This window comes from Falco rusticolus, chromosome 9, assembly GCF_015220075.1.
Source record: "Falco rusticolus isolate bFalRus1 chromosome 9, bFalRus1.pri, whole genome shotgun sequence".
In the NCBI taxonomy this organism is placed as follows: domain Eukaryota; kingdom Metazoa; phylum Chordata; class Aves; order Falconiformes; family Falconidae; genus Falco; species Falco rusticolus.
The window spans coordinates 30,413,268-30,429,912 of record NC_051195.1 but is presented as its reverse complement, the minus strand read 5'-3'; the positions used below and the strand labels follow the sequence as shown (position 1 = coordinate 30,429,912).

The window sequence follows — 16,645 nt, the reverse complement described above, 5'->3', positions numbered from 1 at the left end:
GGGTTTGCCCTGCATAATTTATCTCATGTACAAAGGGTAGGTTTTCCATCACCTGTAGCTAACCTAACACATATTAGTAACTCTAGGATCAAAAAATACCCCTTTTCAGCAATGAAAACAAGGTCTCTGTTTCTAAATGCATTTTCACCACAGTGGATGGGAATGTCTTTGCAGTTCCAGCCATGTGCAAAAGCCTTCCCAGCTCTCTATTTTAACACCCTATCTCATCAAACATCTCAGAAGAAAACATCTTACTTGACCTGCAAACTCAGGTCATTTCACCGGGTACTTTGCAAGACTTCCTGAGTGGCATTGCATCTCTGTGTCAGGAAACACAGCTTTCTGGTGAAATAAACCTTGAACTTAAGCAAGCTTCTCTCTTCTACTTTTTTCAGAAATAAAATAAACGTCTGAAGATGACAACTTCATGGAGCGACCGACTGCAGAATGCGGCAGACCTTCCTGCAAACATGGATGGGCATGCTCTGAAAAAGTACCGCCGGGAAGCCTATCACCGGTAAGTTGTTCATGTAACCCCAAAACTAAAGTGCCGAGACTGAGGAAAATAAACTAAACATAAACCCCACATTTCTTCTTTTTTGTTGTTGGTAAAACAGAAAGGTCAGTCTCACCTTCCTTGCAGAAGTGTTAGTGGAAGAGAACTTAAAAGACAGCACAGTATTGGCCTGTAGGAATTTACAGACAGTAGAGTTGAGATACATGTACTAGAGCGAGTGAGGGTTAGATTTTGGGATAAAATCTTTCAAGTCAAATACTCAGTGGCAGAAGTGTTACACTAATTATTGCCGTGCACAGTGGGAAAGCATAGCCTTAGACACTGGAATGCACAAATATGAATAAGGAGGAAATCAAATGGGATCAGAACTTGAGTGTATGAGAATTATATCTAGAGTGATTGTTTGTGGGCATCAAAGGAACGCGTAGAAGCACTAGGCAGGATCTCACCCTCCTTTTCTGTGGTAGGCGTGCCTAAAACCGTCTTTGCTGTAAAACACTTACAGTCTAAAAACCAAAGCAGAGTACGGAATTAAAAAAAAAATTATCACTCTCATTTTATAGTTTGGGAATCAAAGTACAGACACTAGATTGTTTTCACAAGATCATGTTGGAGGTTTGGTTGAGCCAAGAATTTAGCCCACAACTCCCAAGGTTCCAGGCATGGAGCATAAAAGATGGATGCAGTCTATATCCTTATCAGATGTCTGGACCATTAGGGAGTTAAAAACAACAGCATTGAGTAATTGTCAGCATTCTGTTTGTGGGAGGTGTATCTCCAAAGTTTAGCTTGTTCAGTTTGAGAAGTCATGCACTATGATGATCAGTGTATAGCGTATATTCAGCAGGAGCTGGGGAGACCTGCGTCTGATGCAGAAACAGAAAAATCAGTCAAATTTCCCAACCTCATGCTTAAATGCCATGTTGCATTTGTGATTCATATAGGGTGATATTTCTGAGGAAGTCTTTTGGAAGTGTTAGATATCTTTTGATTCTCCAAATGGAATCTAATTCGATCAAAATACCTTAGCATCATACGATAGACCAAGTTGTGCAAGCTGCAGTGTCTAAGGCTAAGTAATGGCTCTCTGTGATGCATTTCTGAAGCTTACCAATTTCCAGTGGTTATATTTGGGCACATGTCTTAAGTGGTGACATTGAGTCTGTCTATGTCAGTGGGTTTGTCAGATACGGAAATGTGTAATGAATGTAACTATATATACCATGTAAAAAGATTTTAAACCATTCCCTGGCCAAGAATCTTCACCTTGTTGAGGTTATTGACAGGTTTAGTTTTGTGTCATAATTTTACTTAGACTTTAGTTGTATTAATCCTGATTTAGACAGATGGAAATGAAGTAAAGATTAAGGCCTATTTATTTTTTTTTCCTAAATATTTCTTCCAACATTTGTTATGGTTGGGTGCTGACAGTCTGCTAAGTGTTGTACAAGATCCAAAAGAAGCAGTGCTTGTCCTTAAGAGCTTGCACATTCACGTCCTCATTGTGTTTACCCTTATTCATATAAGAAATCTTTACTTTCAGAAAGAATTTCCTTATGGAAGATGAGAGTGCACTCATATAAAGCAGGGTTTCCCACTAGGTGCTGGGATCTGGCAGTCCAAAATTAGTCTGTGGTATGGTTTAAGTATCCCTTTTTAGAATCTAGAAATGTCTTACTGAAAACGTATTGAGCAGAAATGTTGCTAGCACTTTAGAATTTCATGGAAAGCACAACGTTGGAAATACGTTAAGGGGAGGCACATTTTTGTTTTGAAGTTGCTATCCTGTTTTAAAAAGAAGAGAGGGAGGGAGGGAATGAGACTGGGAGAGAATGAGAGAACCTGATGCCAAGACTGTAGTATAAATCTGTGCTATTAATGGCTTTGGTGTACCAGTTTCATGGGAGTTATTTTGATAATCTAGTATTGTAAGAATCTGAAACAACCTCATGCCAGAGACAGTGTTGTCAGATTTCTATTTCTGGTATTTTTTGTGATCTTAATGTTAACAGATGTGCTCTTACTTGAAGGATAAATGCACACTTAACATGATAAAGTAGGACCAAAGTTCTTTCACCTAGTTGTTTTATATTCTGTTTTTCAGTATTTTAATAATTGTTCAGATGTAGAACATGTGTGCTGGTCACAGCCATCAGTTCTAGGATGTAAATTCATTTCAGTCAGCTCCAAGTATGCTCTGACTCTTGGATACTGCTGAAGCACTGTCAATTTTATGAAAAAGAGAGATATAAAAGACAAGTCATTAATTGTCAAGATTCTTTTCTTTCTCTTCCTTCCTTTTTCTTTGTTTTTCTTTCTCCTTCAGTCTCTTTTTCTGCCTCTTCTTACTCTGTCAGCTGAAGAAAAAAACCTTGAAAACATGAATGTAAAGTGACTTAGAAATAAAAACAATAAAGAAGAACATTGAATTTAAAACTGTTAAGTTTTTTTTTTCACCCTAAAGCTTGTCCCTGTGATGTTGTGGGCCCAGTCTGGAAGGCCAGTGGAGCTTGGCAGCTGGGCCACATGTACAGATGAGCATAACTGGGGCTAGCCAATACCAATGTTGGAAGCCTAGTTGGGCTCAAAGTCATTCATAGGGATTTTCTAAATGCTGCTAGTAATGCTTGGTTTTCTGAAGTGTGAAATTTTAAAAACTTGTTTCACTTGTTTGTTAAGTTCGTGCTTACATATGTGTCAGTGGAGATAGCTAGACCGATTGATTTAACTTTCTGGTTCTCATGAACTACGCTAGATTTTATATGCTTGAATAGTAAATGTTGTAGCAGCATAAAATAAGGGGAAAAGTTTCCAACTCAAGCAAAATAATTTGCCTTAAAAAATAAAAATAATGTTCCTGTGGACAAGAAAATTTTATAACATTTACCAAAATGTAGCTCTGAAGATGCCACTCTAATAGTCATATTTTACTGTGGTCATTCATACTAGGAACATGTTTTTTCAGGTGTTGCCCTTCTTATTCTATCATACTTGATGGATGGATGTTCAACATATAATAGTGTTGGCAGAAATCCTGGTTGGGACTGGTTTAGCTGGTGTAATGCATACTGACTCAGAGTATGATGACTATATCATAATCACATCTGAATGCCATAAGCAAGAATGTGCAAAATTAAGTATTTATAGCTTTTTTTCCTCTCGTAGCTGTTTTCCTCCCAAAAGTTTTGCTTGGTGTTTGAATCAGATTGTGTAGATGCTTAAGGAATTACAGTATTGAAGGTTTTTGATGAAGTAAGAAAGCTTGTGAATGTGAACACGTATGCTATGCTGTAGAGTTCAAGGGCTGTAAAAGCAACGTCAAGAATTAGAAAAATCTTTAGGGGAGGAGAAGTGGTGGGGTTTTAGTTTCAGGGTGTTCCTGATGACTTCAACGAAGACTTTCGGTTAGCTAGTGTTACTATCAGCCACAGACCTCGTTATACAACATTGTTGGCGCCTGTTGGAGGTGAGGTCTAGAGATGAATTAATATACAAGCTAGATGTTATTCATTCTCTAGCAGAGGTCACTGGTAAGAGGATACTGCATTACTGTGCTATTGGCAACATACGTTTTAATTCGGAAATAAAATGGATGTGTAGCTATTAGGTGGCTTTTCCTTGGTGTGTGTGGTTGTGAGGCCACCTCCCTCATGCACTGCTTGTTGACTTTTCCGGGTAGAGGATAATCACTAGATCATTTGTTCTGGAGGAGTACTGTCATTTAACGTGATTGTAATTAGGCAAGAACTAGGTTGACTCTGAGCCACCAGATTGCCCTAGTGTCTATTTTTTAACTTGGAGTGAGCACTTCTAGGCACCCTCTGGATTATCTCACATAGCTCTTTAGGGTTTAAATAGCAACCACATCTAGTTAAAGCAAATAATGGAAAAAGTTGGTGTTCCATCCACCCTTGTTACTGACAGTTACCAAGATCCAGGAAACAGGTATTTGCATTTATATTTACTTATCTGCAGTTTTGGCTTAACAGGGCGGTAAGGCTGAGATGGCCTTTTTGTTAAACATACAGACTTTGGGATGCTTTTACCATTTTGCATCAGAGTCATTTGAGACTTCTCATCCTGAACATGGGGTTTCTATTGTTTTAGTTTTGTTTTCTTGCTCCGTTGTTTACTGGCTAGTGCAGGGGATGTGGCATCGTGAGTCCTAATCCTGATTCTCCTGCTGACTGGTCATAGAGTATTGAATAAGTTACTTCAGAGTTTTGTGTTTCAATTTGCTGTCAAAGCATCTTGTGGTGGTAATAGGAGTTAAGTGATTTAAACTGTTCATATACACTGAGATTCTGGGTAAAAAAAGTGGTATATAATAACGACAAAGCAAAAGGGTTAGCAATTATTTGTTTTGATTTCTAGGGTTAAAAATGTATTTTAGTTTGTTCAAATTTGTAAACTCTGGGCTATTCACTGCTAATCTTGTTTCTTCACTTGATTGATACAAGATCATTAGTGCTTGCAAACAGGTGGAAATATTATATAAACTAGGCTATGAGGCTTGAAACTGTTTTATCATTAGGGTAGCTATATATAAAGTCTCTTTAAAGATCGGTTCATTGAGGTGGCAAATGAGAAAAAAACCCTTTACTGGCCTGAAAATGCTCTTTTCATCAGACGCATTCAGATAAGTGATGTGTGGTATTTTGATGTAACTGTAAATGAGGTAGCTGTGTAGACACTGCTGGCTATGGTCTGTCCTCGTATGTCTTTGTGCAGCCTTCTTGGACCCATGTGGTGGCATGTGTGTAGCGGAGGGCAGTATGTGGTGCTCTATTTGTTTTGCTTTTGTGCTTTGAATGCTGGAGAGAGGAGGGAGAGGGAGTGTTAAGGTGGCAGAATGGGTGAGCTTATGAGAAAGCAGAGCACTTGCCAAATTAATAATAAAGAAATTACATTGAAAATGTCCCATGATCCCTTGCTTTAATAGTTTCACAAAGCAGACGGGTGTTATTTTGGGATGGAATCCATATGTGAGCTTCTTGGCACTTTACTGTTGCCTGGGAAGAAAACCCAAACAATGGAAACAGAAATGGCCAAGGCTATCTCCTTCCATCTGATTCCTGCTGAATTTCAGAGCGAAGTGCTCATAGTCATGTTTCTGCATCAGACTTTTAAGTTCCAGCCCTGATTTTCCAGTTTTATGTCACTGTAATTGTACAAGGACGGTTAGTCTTGTGAAATTGCAGGGCATTATGTTGGAAATATTACTAGAAGTAGCCAGGAAAGTTTGATGCTCTTCTTCTGTCTCTCCTATCTGATACTGCCTATGGTCATCTTGAGGCCAAACACTCTCTTTAAAGATGATTACAAACATGCTGACCTGTCAGAATTATTCCTCTTTGGTTTGAAGAAGGAATAAATGGAACTCTGAAAATCTAACACTGTAAAAAAAGGACCAAAATGGTATGATAAATAATAATATATGGAATGGGCATTACCTGCCTAACAGGCAAGACTTGGCAAAAGAAAGATTACATTGGCTTTAGTACTTTAAAGTAGGTTATTTCTTATCCCCTCTAAAACAGGTACCAAAGCATCCAGCACCCAAAGACAAGATGTTTTGATATATATTAGTATCTTAAAGGTTTCTCACATGATTTGTGCCAGATAAATAAGGTCAGTGAGGGACTCGGATGAGTTCACTGTTGTTGTTGGAAGTCACCTGTAACCAGAACTGTACTGTCACGTAGTGAGACATCTTGCTCAACCACACAACATCTGGGGACTAGCTAGTACTACTGAGAACATTCAGTTTTTATAGGAGTGGTAGGATCTTTATTTCATTATTAGCCTTTTTAAAGAGGCCATGGGGAACTTGGACATGGGAGGCTATTAAAAGCTAATCCATTTAGTTCCCTCTTTTTCTTTTTAACTCTTCTAGCTTATTAAAACATGGAAGTTGTCCATATAGTGAAGATTAACCAAAGTGCCTAAACTTTGAGGAAGCAGGAATCTGAGCCTTCTGGCTAGTTAGTCCTTGTTCCATGGCTGGCTTGAGCGCAACTGTCCGACACAGTCTTTTTTGAACACACAAGTAGATGATGCTTAGCCAGCTCCCACTGTATTTGCTGTTCCACTCAGCACTGTTGCAAGTTTCTTTGTATTTATTTAATTTCCAGTGAATCATACTCTCCTGACAAAGAATGTTTCTTGCTGCAAGGTATTTCTAGACTCATTTGGAAAATCGTTATAAAAGTGCTTTGTTCCAGAATCCTCACCTCACATGATTAATTTTAATTTGCTCGCTATGAGTTGTTGTGAGACATGTGCCAAGTTCCTCCTTATATTGTATAATTCTGTGCATTTTGTTTACTTTGTTGGTCATATTACAATAATACTATACATGCAGATTGCATCCAGGGCACAGAATGCTTTTGAGATTTTGCACAAATAAAACAGAAACATTCTCCCTCCCTGCGTTCGCTCCTCTCCTGTGTTACTCGAGAAGAGTTGGGATTTATGTTCCTGCTTTGGAATTGATTGACAAGAACAGTAACAAAACCAAGATCAGTTCTCTTGTAAAAATATAAAGGGCCGTGGATTGCAGTGTTGAGGATATCAGAGCTCTGTGACTCCTTTAATGCATGCTCAGCAGTTCCTTCTTGCAGTGCAACATATTTTTCTCTTATCCAGCACAATCCATAGAGCTCAAAAAGAAAATACTCTCGTCATTGAGAGACTTCTGCTGTGGCCAAGCTGCAGGGTTTAGTCTTTGAGGAAGAACTCATTAGGGAGGAAGTGTGCTTCATGGTTTCCTTTAAAGAGCTCCTCAAGGCCATTTTTCTAAAGGTGTCGATCTGTGCCCAGCTAAGCTACCCCAAGTCCGGGCTGCTGCCTCCCTGCTGCCCTGTGTGCTGGCTCAGGGAGCTGATGGGGCTGGAGGTGGTCCCTCAACTGGCTTCCCCACAAGCACCAACACCTTGGACCACCCCAGCCACACTGCACAGGGAGTGCAGAACGGAGGGACGTTCACAGGCGTGTTCCGCAAAGCAGAAATATAAAAGCTTGGTTTTTCATCAGAATGGAAAGATGAAAACAAGAGAAAGGCAATGTCCTATTTAAGGAGATGCTCTGGTTGCAGACAGGTGTGGAGCTGGGGAACTGGGTGTAGGCAATACCTACGTCTGACTCTCAGCACAAAGAACGGAGAGGGTGTTTTCATGCTGTGCATGCAGTTGGATTGGTCTTACTCCCCAGTGCAGTTAGATGTTTAGATCAGCTTAATTTTTAGCTTCAGTGCTCTTAGTTAAAATGATTATTTTCTGGATGGAAACAAACAAAATTGGGGGAAGCAAAAGTGTGATTTCTTCTGATTTTGGCAAGTGGAAAAATGATTTTAAATTAAAACTTCCTTGCCTGAAAACGATGGGTGATCTTAGTTTTCCTCGTATTCTGACTTTATCTCAACTGTTTCTAATTTGGAAGCTTCTTTCATTGCTGTTTATCTAGTTGAGCTGTAAAAAACTTGTCATCTCATCCTTTCCTTTAGAGACTAGAGGATCTTTTTTATCAGGTGGTTAAGGTTCTTAGGGTCTTAGTGTTGGTTTTGCTTTATAGTCATTAAAAAACAGCTGTTGTCTTTTCTCTGTATTGTGTCTTCTGTGGAGACATTACATTTTGGTAGCCAACAAAGACATTTGACCAGTATTCTTGAAATCAGTCTGAGCAAACTTTTGATTAGGATCTAAGCAAAGGTTTGAAATGGGCCAAGTCTGCAGCTTCTGAGAAGCACTTGGTTCTTCCCAGAAACTGTTGTGGTGATTTAATCTCAAATTTTATCTTTAGTTTCTAGGATACTGCAGCTATTTACTGCTTTTGAGTAAACCCCTTGAATTAAGTTGGTAGCTTCTGGGAGTAACTAGTTGTAAGTATCTACTTAGTCTCTTGTGTCTAGGGGGGCACTGTGCATGGGAGATGTCTTTATCAGGACTTAAAGTTGAGGTCCCGAGTGCCTACAAAATAACCCAGTATCTCGCTGGGCCTTCACAAGAGAAGTGAAATCGGTTCCAGGGTTTTTTGCCACTGTTTAGTCTGCCATTTAATCTGCCAAAGCACATCCAAGTTTAAATTGATGAAAGTGTTCTCATTTCCTGTCCCGAACGTGTTGTGCAATAGCCTTCTTTAGCTTTTTAAAATATTTGCTCTGTTTCACTCCAGCATCGGTGGATGAAGTAATTACCATGTCAAATCAGTCAGTAGGACGCCTTGAAACCTGCCAGGTCCTGTGCACTGTTGGGGCATGATTAGACCCTGCCACTTATGGTTTCTAGGTCATAGGCAATATTTACGAGTTGATGGAGAAAGAGATCTTCACCAGCTGTTACCAAGAGTGGGGCTGGTATAGTAATTTTCGTGGTTTAGTCATAAGACTTATTTTGGAACAGAAATATGCTAATAGATGTTCTTTTCATTGCATTTAGTAAACTTTTCCAGATCTTCAGCATCAATGTGTGCTGATTATTTTTTTTTTTTTTTCAGTCCCGGGGTTCAGTTTGTAAATACTCTGAAAGCAAGCAATGAAAAAATGTCAGAGGCTTGGAGATCTTTCCAATTTTTTTGGTCAGTTTGGTGTCGTCATCATCTAAACATAGGCAGGCTGGACTGGAAGAGATCTCTTGGGTCACAGCTCCCGTGTTTTCGCCTTTCACAGGCACTGTCGTATTACCCTTTTTATAAGCGCATTCAGCTCCATCTTAGTGCTTGTTTTTTGTCCTCATTTGGGAAACTGTTCCCAAATGTTGCAATTCTGAAATGCTCTTCTGAGCTTCTTTAAATTTCCCTTCCTATTCCTGTCCTGTTCAGAGGGATGGAAAACTATGCTCTGGGGTTAAGCCTAAAGGCAGGAACAAAAACTGGACTCCACCGGTTGGACAAAAACTGTTGCTAGTGTCTCCCAGAGGTATGTTATTCCTTGTTAATGCTCTCCACTTGCAGAAACAAACTGCACACATGTGACATCAGAAATTGTGTCTTTGAATTAGCTAATAAGTAATGCTTTCTGGCACCAGCAGCAACAGAATGTAATCATCTTCGTTACACAAAGTACGAGACTGTGTTTAGTACCAAATAGCCTTTTGCGTTGGCTTCATGTAAGTCAGGGCTATCTCAAGGTTAAAAGACAAACAGATTCAAGTTGCAGATTTGGATAATTTGCTCCACCTTCTCAAAAGCCAGCTATCTCAACAGCGACTTTTAGTGATTTACTATCCCATCTCATATTTCCAAAAGACATTTCTTTACCAGTGTCCAGTTTTTTTTCCCCATCACTTTGTCTTGTTTAGGTAATACATAAATCTATCAGAAAAGAGCGTCATCTATAACCTCTGAGGCCCCTTAGTGACAAGCCCCATTGTCAAAGGCAGGCACTTTGCCAGGAAACTGTGACTCCCAGAGAGAGTGTGCAAGGTTAGGGGGAAAGTGTGCTATTGCCAGAGGAACTGTATTCCAAGTGGATTTGTGTGGAACAACAACGATATCCAGTGACTGGTTAAATTAGCCACAGATGTGTTTTCTAGAACACTGTCCAAGAAGATATACAGTACTTTAAGGCTTGGTTCAGACATAATGATCTTCTGAAGTCAAATCAGATCCAAGCAAAATTGCATTGGTACTAGGGAAGCTTTAAAGGAATTGTGTAATATGATTCAGACAAGTAGATGAATCAGGCGGCTGCAAACTAAACAAGGAGCACATCGGTGAAAGATGAGGTAAGGCGACTTGCATAGAAGCGTGATAGTTTCATGTTAGCAGTTTGCTGTTAAAATGCGAGCTGTGCTGGATTGACACGGGCGGTTAAATGGGCACGTTATGCCGGCCACCTGCCCGGAACGTGCGTGCGGAGAACTGCCCAGTGGTTTCTTTCAGCTTTTCAGAATGTACGAGTGCCTTGTTTTGCACTTGCTCTCTCCATTGCTGTATCGCTGTCCCTGCGCCACTCCTCCTACACGGCAGTGCTGCCGATTTCAGTTTTTAAGAGGATTATTACTCTGCTGACGGCAATGCACTTATTAAATATTCGGAGATTTTCACATACTGAAATCAGAGTACAGGTGAAGGCACTGGGACTTTCTCCTTCAGGACGATTTTGTCTCGGCATCACAGCTTGTGCAGTACATGGGATTTCTGTCCAAGATGCGTGTTGAGGAGCTCAGCTTCCATCCTGCAGCTGAGTTGTGATTCTCGTTCTTAAAGTTAGATAAGACAGACAGCAGAGAGAAGTCTTGTTGAATTACAGATCTGCTATATGGTTTAAAGTTCTGGAGAAACATAAGCAGCTTAGTTACTGTGGTAGTTGGAACAGGAAGCAAGAAAAGCTTTTGTTGTATTCTCTGACCTATTTCTTTACCATGTTATTTACTTGAACTAAATTGAATACGGTGTATTAAAATGTTGTCATAAAAAAGGGCCTGGAAGTATTCAGCTTAGATTCTCATTGCAATAGGCACTAATAGTAAAAGTGGAATTTAACAAGTAGCAGTTTTGTCAGGGAGTTGCAGGGGACTTATAATTAAGAAGAAAATTTTTCACAATAGAAATAGCATATTCTTGTGGATGAAAATTTATCTCAGGCGCTGTTTTTCAGAGCTCTGTTAAATGTTTTTTAATGTTGTTGGTGCAAATACAGAAATGGATCTGCATAAGTTTGCTTGCAATTTCCAGACATAGTTCCAAAGAGGGCTCAAATGCTGTGAGTTTTTTCACAGAAATGTTATTTTTCTTTCCTTGTTGCCTCTTTGTAATAATTTGTTTTAATCAAGCAAATTGTATTGCTTCCTGTCCTCTGCTTTCAGTTTCCTTTCACTTGAGCTCTGAATTTTGCTTCAGGAGATTTTGCGCTTCTATTCTTAGGAATTTTTGCAGGTCACATGCAAAGCCGTGTGTGTGTGTGCATGCATGCGTGCATGTCTTTAGACAGCATACCAATAATTAGAACAACCCTGCAAAGTCATGGCTTTGCTTCAGGAGAACTCACAGCAAAAAATGAAACTTGCCTCTGTTTTCAGGTATATTTTCTGATGTTGACCTAAGAGAGCCAGACATCCTGACAGCTGGCAGAATGTTTTGGTTTAAAAAGTGATTATTTTGAAAATGCTCATACCCATGGCTTTATTCCTTCTCTTTTTACAGGGTCTTTGTAAATAGAAGTTTAGCCATGGAAAAGATAAAGTGCTTTGGTTTTGATATGGATTATACGCTTGCTGGTGAGTATCTTAATTTTTTTTGTCATTGATTTAGTTTGGAATATTGCCTCTTCTTGAGCGAAAACCAGTTATTGGTTGGGCTGCTTCAGTTAGCAGGTGCTTCTTCTATTAGCAAATATATAATTCACTATTAATTGAACTTTCATTTTAGGTGTTTGCCTTAAATTTGTTATGTGCAAGCTGTATTTGGTCACAAGTTGTGTTGTAGTACAGTTTGAAGTGATTATGGCTGTCAAGGAAACCAAAGCTTAATAAGTCTAATTGCTTCCTGAGATCCCACTATATTTTGATATTGCCCCTGCAAGCCTGGCTTTGAATAACAAGGTGATTTCTCTTATCCTGGGTGCATATGGCAGGCTACATCTTTAGCCAGCCGGTTCTCCTCTGTCCTGGCAGGGTCAGAACAGGTTTTCCTCTTTTCTCTTCTCCTTTGGCCACATTAGTGACTTGTTTTGAGAAGAGGCAAGGCAGGGGGAGTGTCTTGCGTCAGCTGAACAAGTTATTTTAGAAAGCTTTGCGCATTCCTTATGGCAGATAGCCTTTGGGAAGTTGCATAAGACCTTTTAGTTTCATGAAATTTTTTGCGTGACTTCTCCATCTTTCAAATACAGAACAGGTAAGTTCTCTGAGGCTTTTGATGAAGGGAGGAGATAAAGTTACTGTTTTCTGCATAATCAGATTTGCATGATGTTATGTATTTTAAGGAAGGAAGAGATAAAAAGCCCACTTCCACTTTCTTAGGTTATAGTATCACACAGGCTGTAACTGAGGATGTCATGGACAATCCTGCCTTCTTTCTCATTACCACTTCCAAGATTGCAGATAAGAAGTTACTATCACCCTTGATATTTCAATTTAGAATTGTGAATATAAACTGAGAAAATGTGAGGTAGAGCGTCAGGGTCACCTAATAATAGGTTAATGCAGTATGTCGACTATGGTCATCTAGTTACTGTGTTTACTGAGAAGGAATGAGAGATGAGTAATATGGCTAGAGGCAGTGTGAGGGTCACAGGAGCCACGGTCAGTGGCTGAGCAAAGGGCAGGAAGGTTTCCATGTGCTCAAGGTTCAACACGATGCTGCAAGGAGTAGTTCTGGAGGCTGTGGCAGGTAATTGCAGTTTGTATTTAGATCACTTGCTTTTGTTCTTTCAAGCAGTTACCCATGAAAGCAGTAGTTATGTATAAAAGGTTTAGTTATTCAGCACCTCATTTATACCTCTGTTTAAAGTTCCTGCCACTTTTTAAGTCATGGAGTGTATTGTTGTTAAGCTGTCCTGGATCTGACTCCAGGCACGTGCTTTCAGTGTTTGTGTTTCCCAGCTGTGACAGCCTTGTGGCATTGCCTTTAAGGAGTGCAAAACAGTTGTTCAAGAACAAATGCTTAAAAGAAAAAAAAAACTTCTAAGTTTCACTTCTGTAATGGAAAAACAACTTCTGTGCCTTTTGCAAACTGGCAGCATTTCCCAAGGACTCAGTTGATCCCAGTGGGACTGGCATGGAGCATGAAGCATGTTGCTAACTTTCATCCTGACAGAAGGAGAGCTTCAGCACTATCCTCACTTCTACGACTGTTCATTTTACTCAAGTGTTGCTTGTTCCTGTAAACACAGAGCAAATGTGTTGTTATCCACAAAATGTTACTTGGTTGATGAGAGGAAAAAATGTGAATGTTACAAGCATTCTAAAACAATACCCAGGGACATAGAAACCTAGGGATTCCAAGGCTGGAAGATCACAGTGCAACAGTTAAGCAGTCAGGGTCGGTACATTCAGGGGAGTTGAGTGATAGGGTATGGTGCAGAAAAAGAAATAGGATGTGGTCCGAGCAGAAAACTGGAAATCTGGACTGCTCTGGAGTAAGCTGCTGTCCTATGACTTCCTCTGTGGTACAACAGAGATAATACTTGCAGATCATTTTACAAGGAGCTGTGAGAATGTAATTAGGTTGGAAAGCCTTTTGCAGATGAAAACCATTATGCCTGGTAAGTACTATTTTCCTTTCTTTTCACTTGACTGGCAAATTAACATACAAAATTCCCTGTTTGTCTTCCTCTGTCTCAGAGTCATCCTTTCTTTTCCGTGTGTGCTTTTCTTATCTGACCATTATTTGCTATATATAACTGTTGCACACAAGAAAAATTACTTATTTGTTGCAGGGGCTTTAAAGAGTGTAGTGTTAGAATATGATTATAATAAATTAATCTGAAATTATAATAAAGTGAGGCAAGTGAAGTGTTACATTAGTATGTTGTATTGCATTCATTAGACCCTGTTGTGTTTTCTTTCTTGGCATGTTATCTCTTATACACCTTTTCACATGGACATGGACATGCTACTGTCTAGATTAAAAAAGAAAAAACAATGTAAAAAGCTATTTTATCTGTATTTTAACATCTGGAAATGGCATCTGCATACCAGATGGCGCATGCTGAGCAGAAGCCTTTTGGACACCATTCAAGACATTTAAATAGACCAAGGAAGAAGAACAGAAGCGTATCCAGTGTCATCAGCTCCTCATCTAGTTTTCTGCATTTGTACTTTCAGATATTGCTAAGTCACTTTTCTGTAAAGTTGTTTAAAAATATCCCAAGCACAATCTTCACAGTTAATGATTGAAAGCAGTCAGAGCCATTGACTCTGCCAAAAACTACATGCCAGATCCTTTTCCCACTCTCTGTTGTGAACTTTCACATCAGAAATAAACTGATGACATTCATCCCATAGCTGACAGTCATACGCTTTGACATGTCAAAAGAATTATTATTATTTTGGGACACCCTGAATTACTGTCTTGTGAAGAGGAGGCTGCGGTGTCAGTAAAAGAAAACACATTGTCACATTGTCCAGTACCTAAGGGGGGCCTACAAGAAAGCTGGAGGCGGACTTTTTACAAGGGCGTGTAGCAGCAGGACAAGGGAGGGTGGCTTTAAACTGAAAGAGGGCGGATATAAATTAGGTATTAGGAAGAAATTTTTTACTGTGAAAGTGGTGAGTCACTGGAACAGGTTGCCCAGAGAAGCTGTGGATGCTCCCTCCCGGGAGGTGTTCAGGGCCAGGTTGGATGGGGCTTTGGGCAACCTGGTCTAGTAGAAGGTGTCCCTGCCTGTGGCAGGGCACTGGAACTAGATGATCTTTAAGGCCCCTTCCAACCCAAATCATTCTATGATTCTGTCATTCTTCTCTCTTTGTTCTTCCCCAATCAGTGGCCACTGGCAGCACCGTAAGTCTTGCTTAGGAAGTTGTTGAGTACCAAAGAAGTCAGAATCACTTGACTTACTTTGAACTTCAGAAGTTTGAAACAGTTTTGGTTTTGTACTTTATGAGTTTAAGGACACAAACCTACTTCCAGTAACACTGTTTTCTGTCTAGAATAATCTAATTTTGGTAGGGACATGGCATTATAATTTTTAAGTATATTGTAACGGGTACTACACATATTCTGCAGTGATCATGTGTTCTACTACTAGCATGACTGAGAATGTCAGCTTGCCAACTGACAGCAGTTTTAGTATCATCGTGTTACATTGTACGTAAAATATGATTTCATGCGTTGTTTTGTAGGGTAGTATTTCTTAGCCTTATTAAATTAAAGGACCACAACTTAAAATTGAAAACAATCAAGGCTGTCTGATATAGCATTGCCACAGTAATTTTGTTTGTTTTCAAGTCAAAATTACGTTAAATTTTGAATTCTTTTTAATAACTTCTATGTTTTCTCATTCCTTGCATAGGGTTTGTCTCTTTCCTTGCATAGGGTTGAGAAATACTGTTAATGGGTGGGTTGGGCAAACAAAGTCTTGAAGAAAAGAGCCAGAAGGCTTTTGCCTCCTCTTCTGAAAAATTATGGACATTAAATTGCTGAATTCATAACCGCTGTGATTACAGCTGGAATTAATTTGACTGCTGGGAGCTCAAAATAAAATGAAAGCAAATTGAAATAACTCTCACAGGTTTTAGATTCCTTGTTTTTCCATAAAAGGTTGCTGTTGCATCCTCATGGAGTTAATAAGATCTACATGTATAGAAACTCCCAAGTCTCACTAGGTTTATGTGCTGGATACACTAATCCTGGAGGCTCAAAAATCTGTATTGTATATGAAACTGACTGTCCCCTTCCTGTTCAGTCTTTTTGGTTTGCTTGTGTTAGTGAATCACATTTAATACGTAAAAAAATGGGGTTGTTTTAAGCTAGGTGTTCCTGGGAGGAAAGTTGAAGGAGCAGGAAGAAAGCAGTGTTTGACTGTGGTTTGTGTGCTTAGTTAAAGAGTCGCTGCTTGAAATCTTGGATGGCTTGACCCAAGTGGGATCCATCATCTGTTTCAGCCCTTGCTGTTAGCAGAGGTTAAGACAAGTTCCTGTGATGTTACGCAGCCATCACCCCAGCAACCCTTCATTCTCTGCCACTGACCTTGCTGCCTGCCAGCCAAGGAGCGAGGCCCATGCCGATTCCCAGAGGTTCCCTTGCTCCTTGGAAAGCAACGGTGTTACACCAGGATCTGCAAATAGCTGTGAAGGGCTGCGATTGCTGTTAGGGCAGAACTGAGAATTTTTGCAAAGTTCCTCTTCGAATCCTTAAGTTAGAGATTTGAGAGTCCTTTTGTAGTGCATTTTTGTTTGCTAACTAGTAGTTTCTTTTATTATCTGAATGATTCATCTCTGCTTATTCATCCTGACCGGCTAGAAGACCAATTGTCAGTAACAATTCTGATCTGCCTTCCTGTTTTACTAGTACTTTCAAAACAGCCCATGCTTTGGTCAAGGAGAATGTTGCATGTAATCCAAAAGATTCACAACCTTCTCTGTTTTGTGTTTACTGCAAACTGTAGGAAGAAAGACGAAGGTATATCGGTAGAATCTTCACTGCAACACTCACCTGAGATTAGGAGTTGGTGAGGCTAGCTGGAAATGC

At 39.7% G+C, this 16,645-nt stretch overlaps 1 protein-coding gene across 7 annotated transcripts in view; it reads left to right on the top strand.

The window, feature by feature from the left end:
- Positions 1–16,645, top strand: part of NT5C2 (5'-nucleotidase, cytosolic II) — a 63,332-nt gene that overhangs the window by 20,242 nt on the left and 26,445 nt on the right. For 6 of the 7 annotated variants that reach the window (XM_037400615.1, XM_037400614.1, XM_037400617.1 and 3 more), the window contains 2 exons: positions 396–517; positions 11,660–11,733. In XM_037400615.1, the coding sequence (XP_037256512.1) occupies positions 417–517; positions 11,660–11,733 (175 nt within the window). In that variant the 5' untranslated portion in view covers positions 396–416. Of the gene's footprint in view, positions 1–395; positions 518–11,659; positions 11,734–16,645 lie in introns of those variants that run through there. The other variant, XM_037400619.1, reaches the window with a different exon arrangement.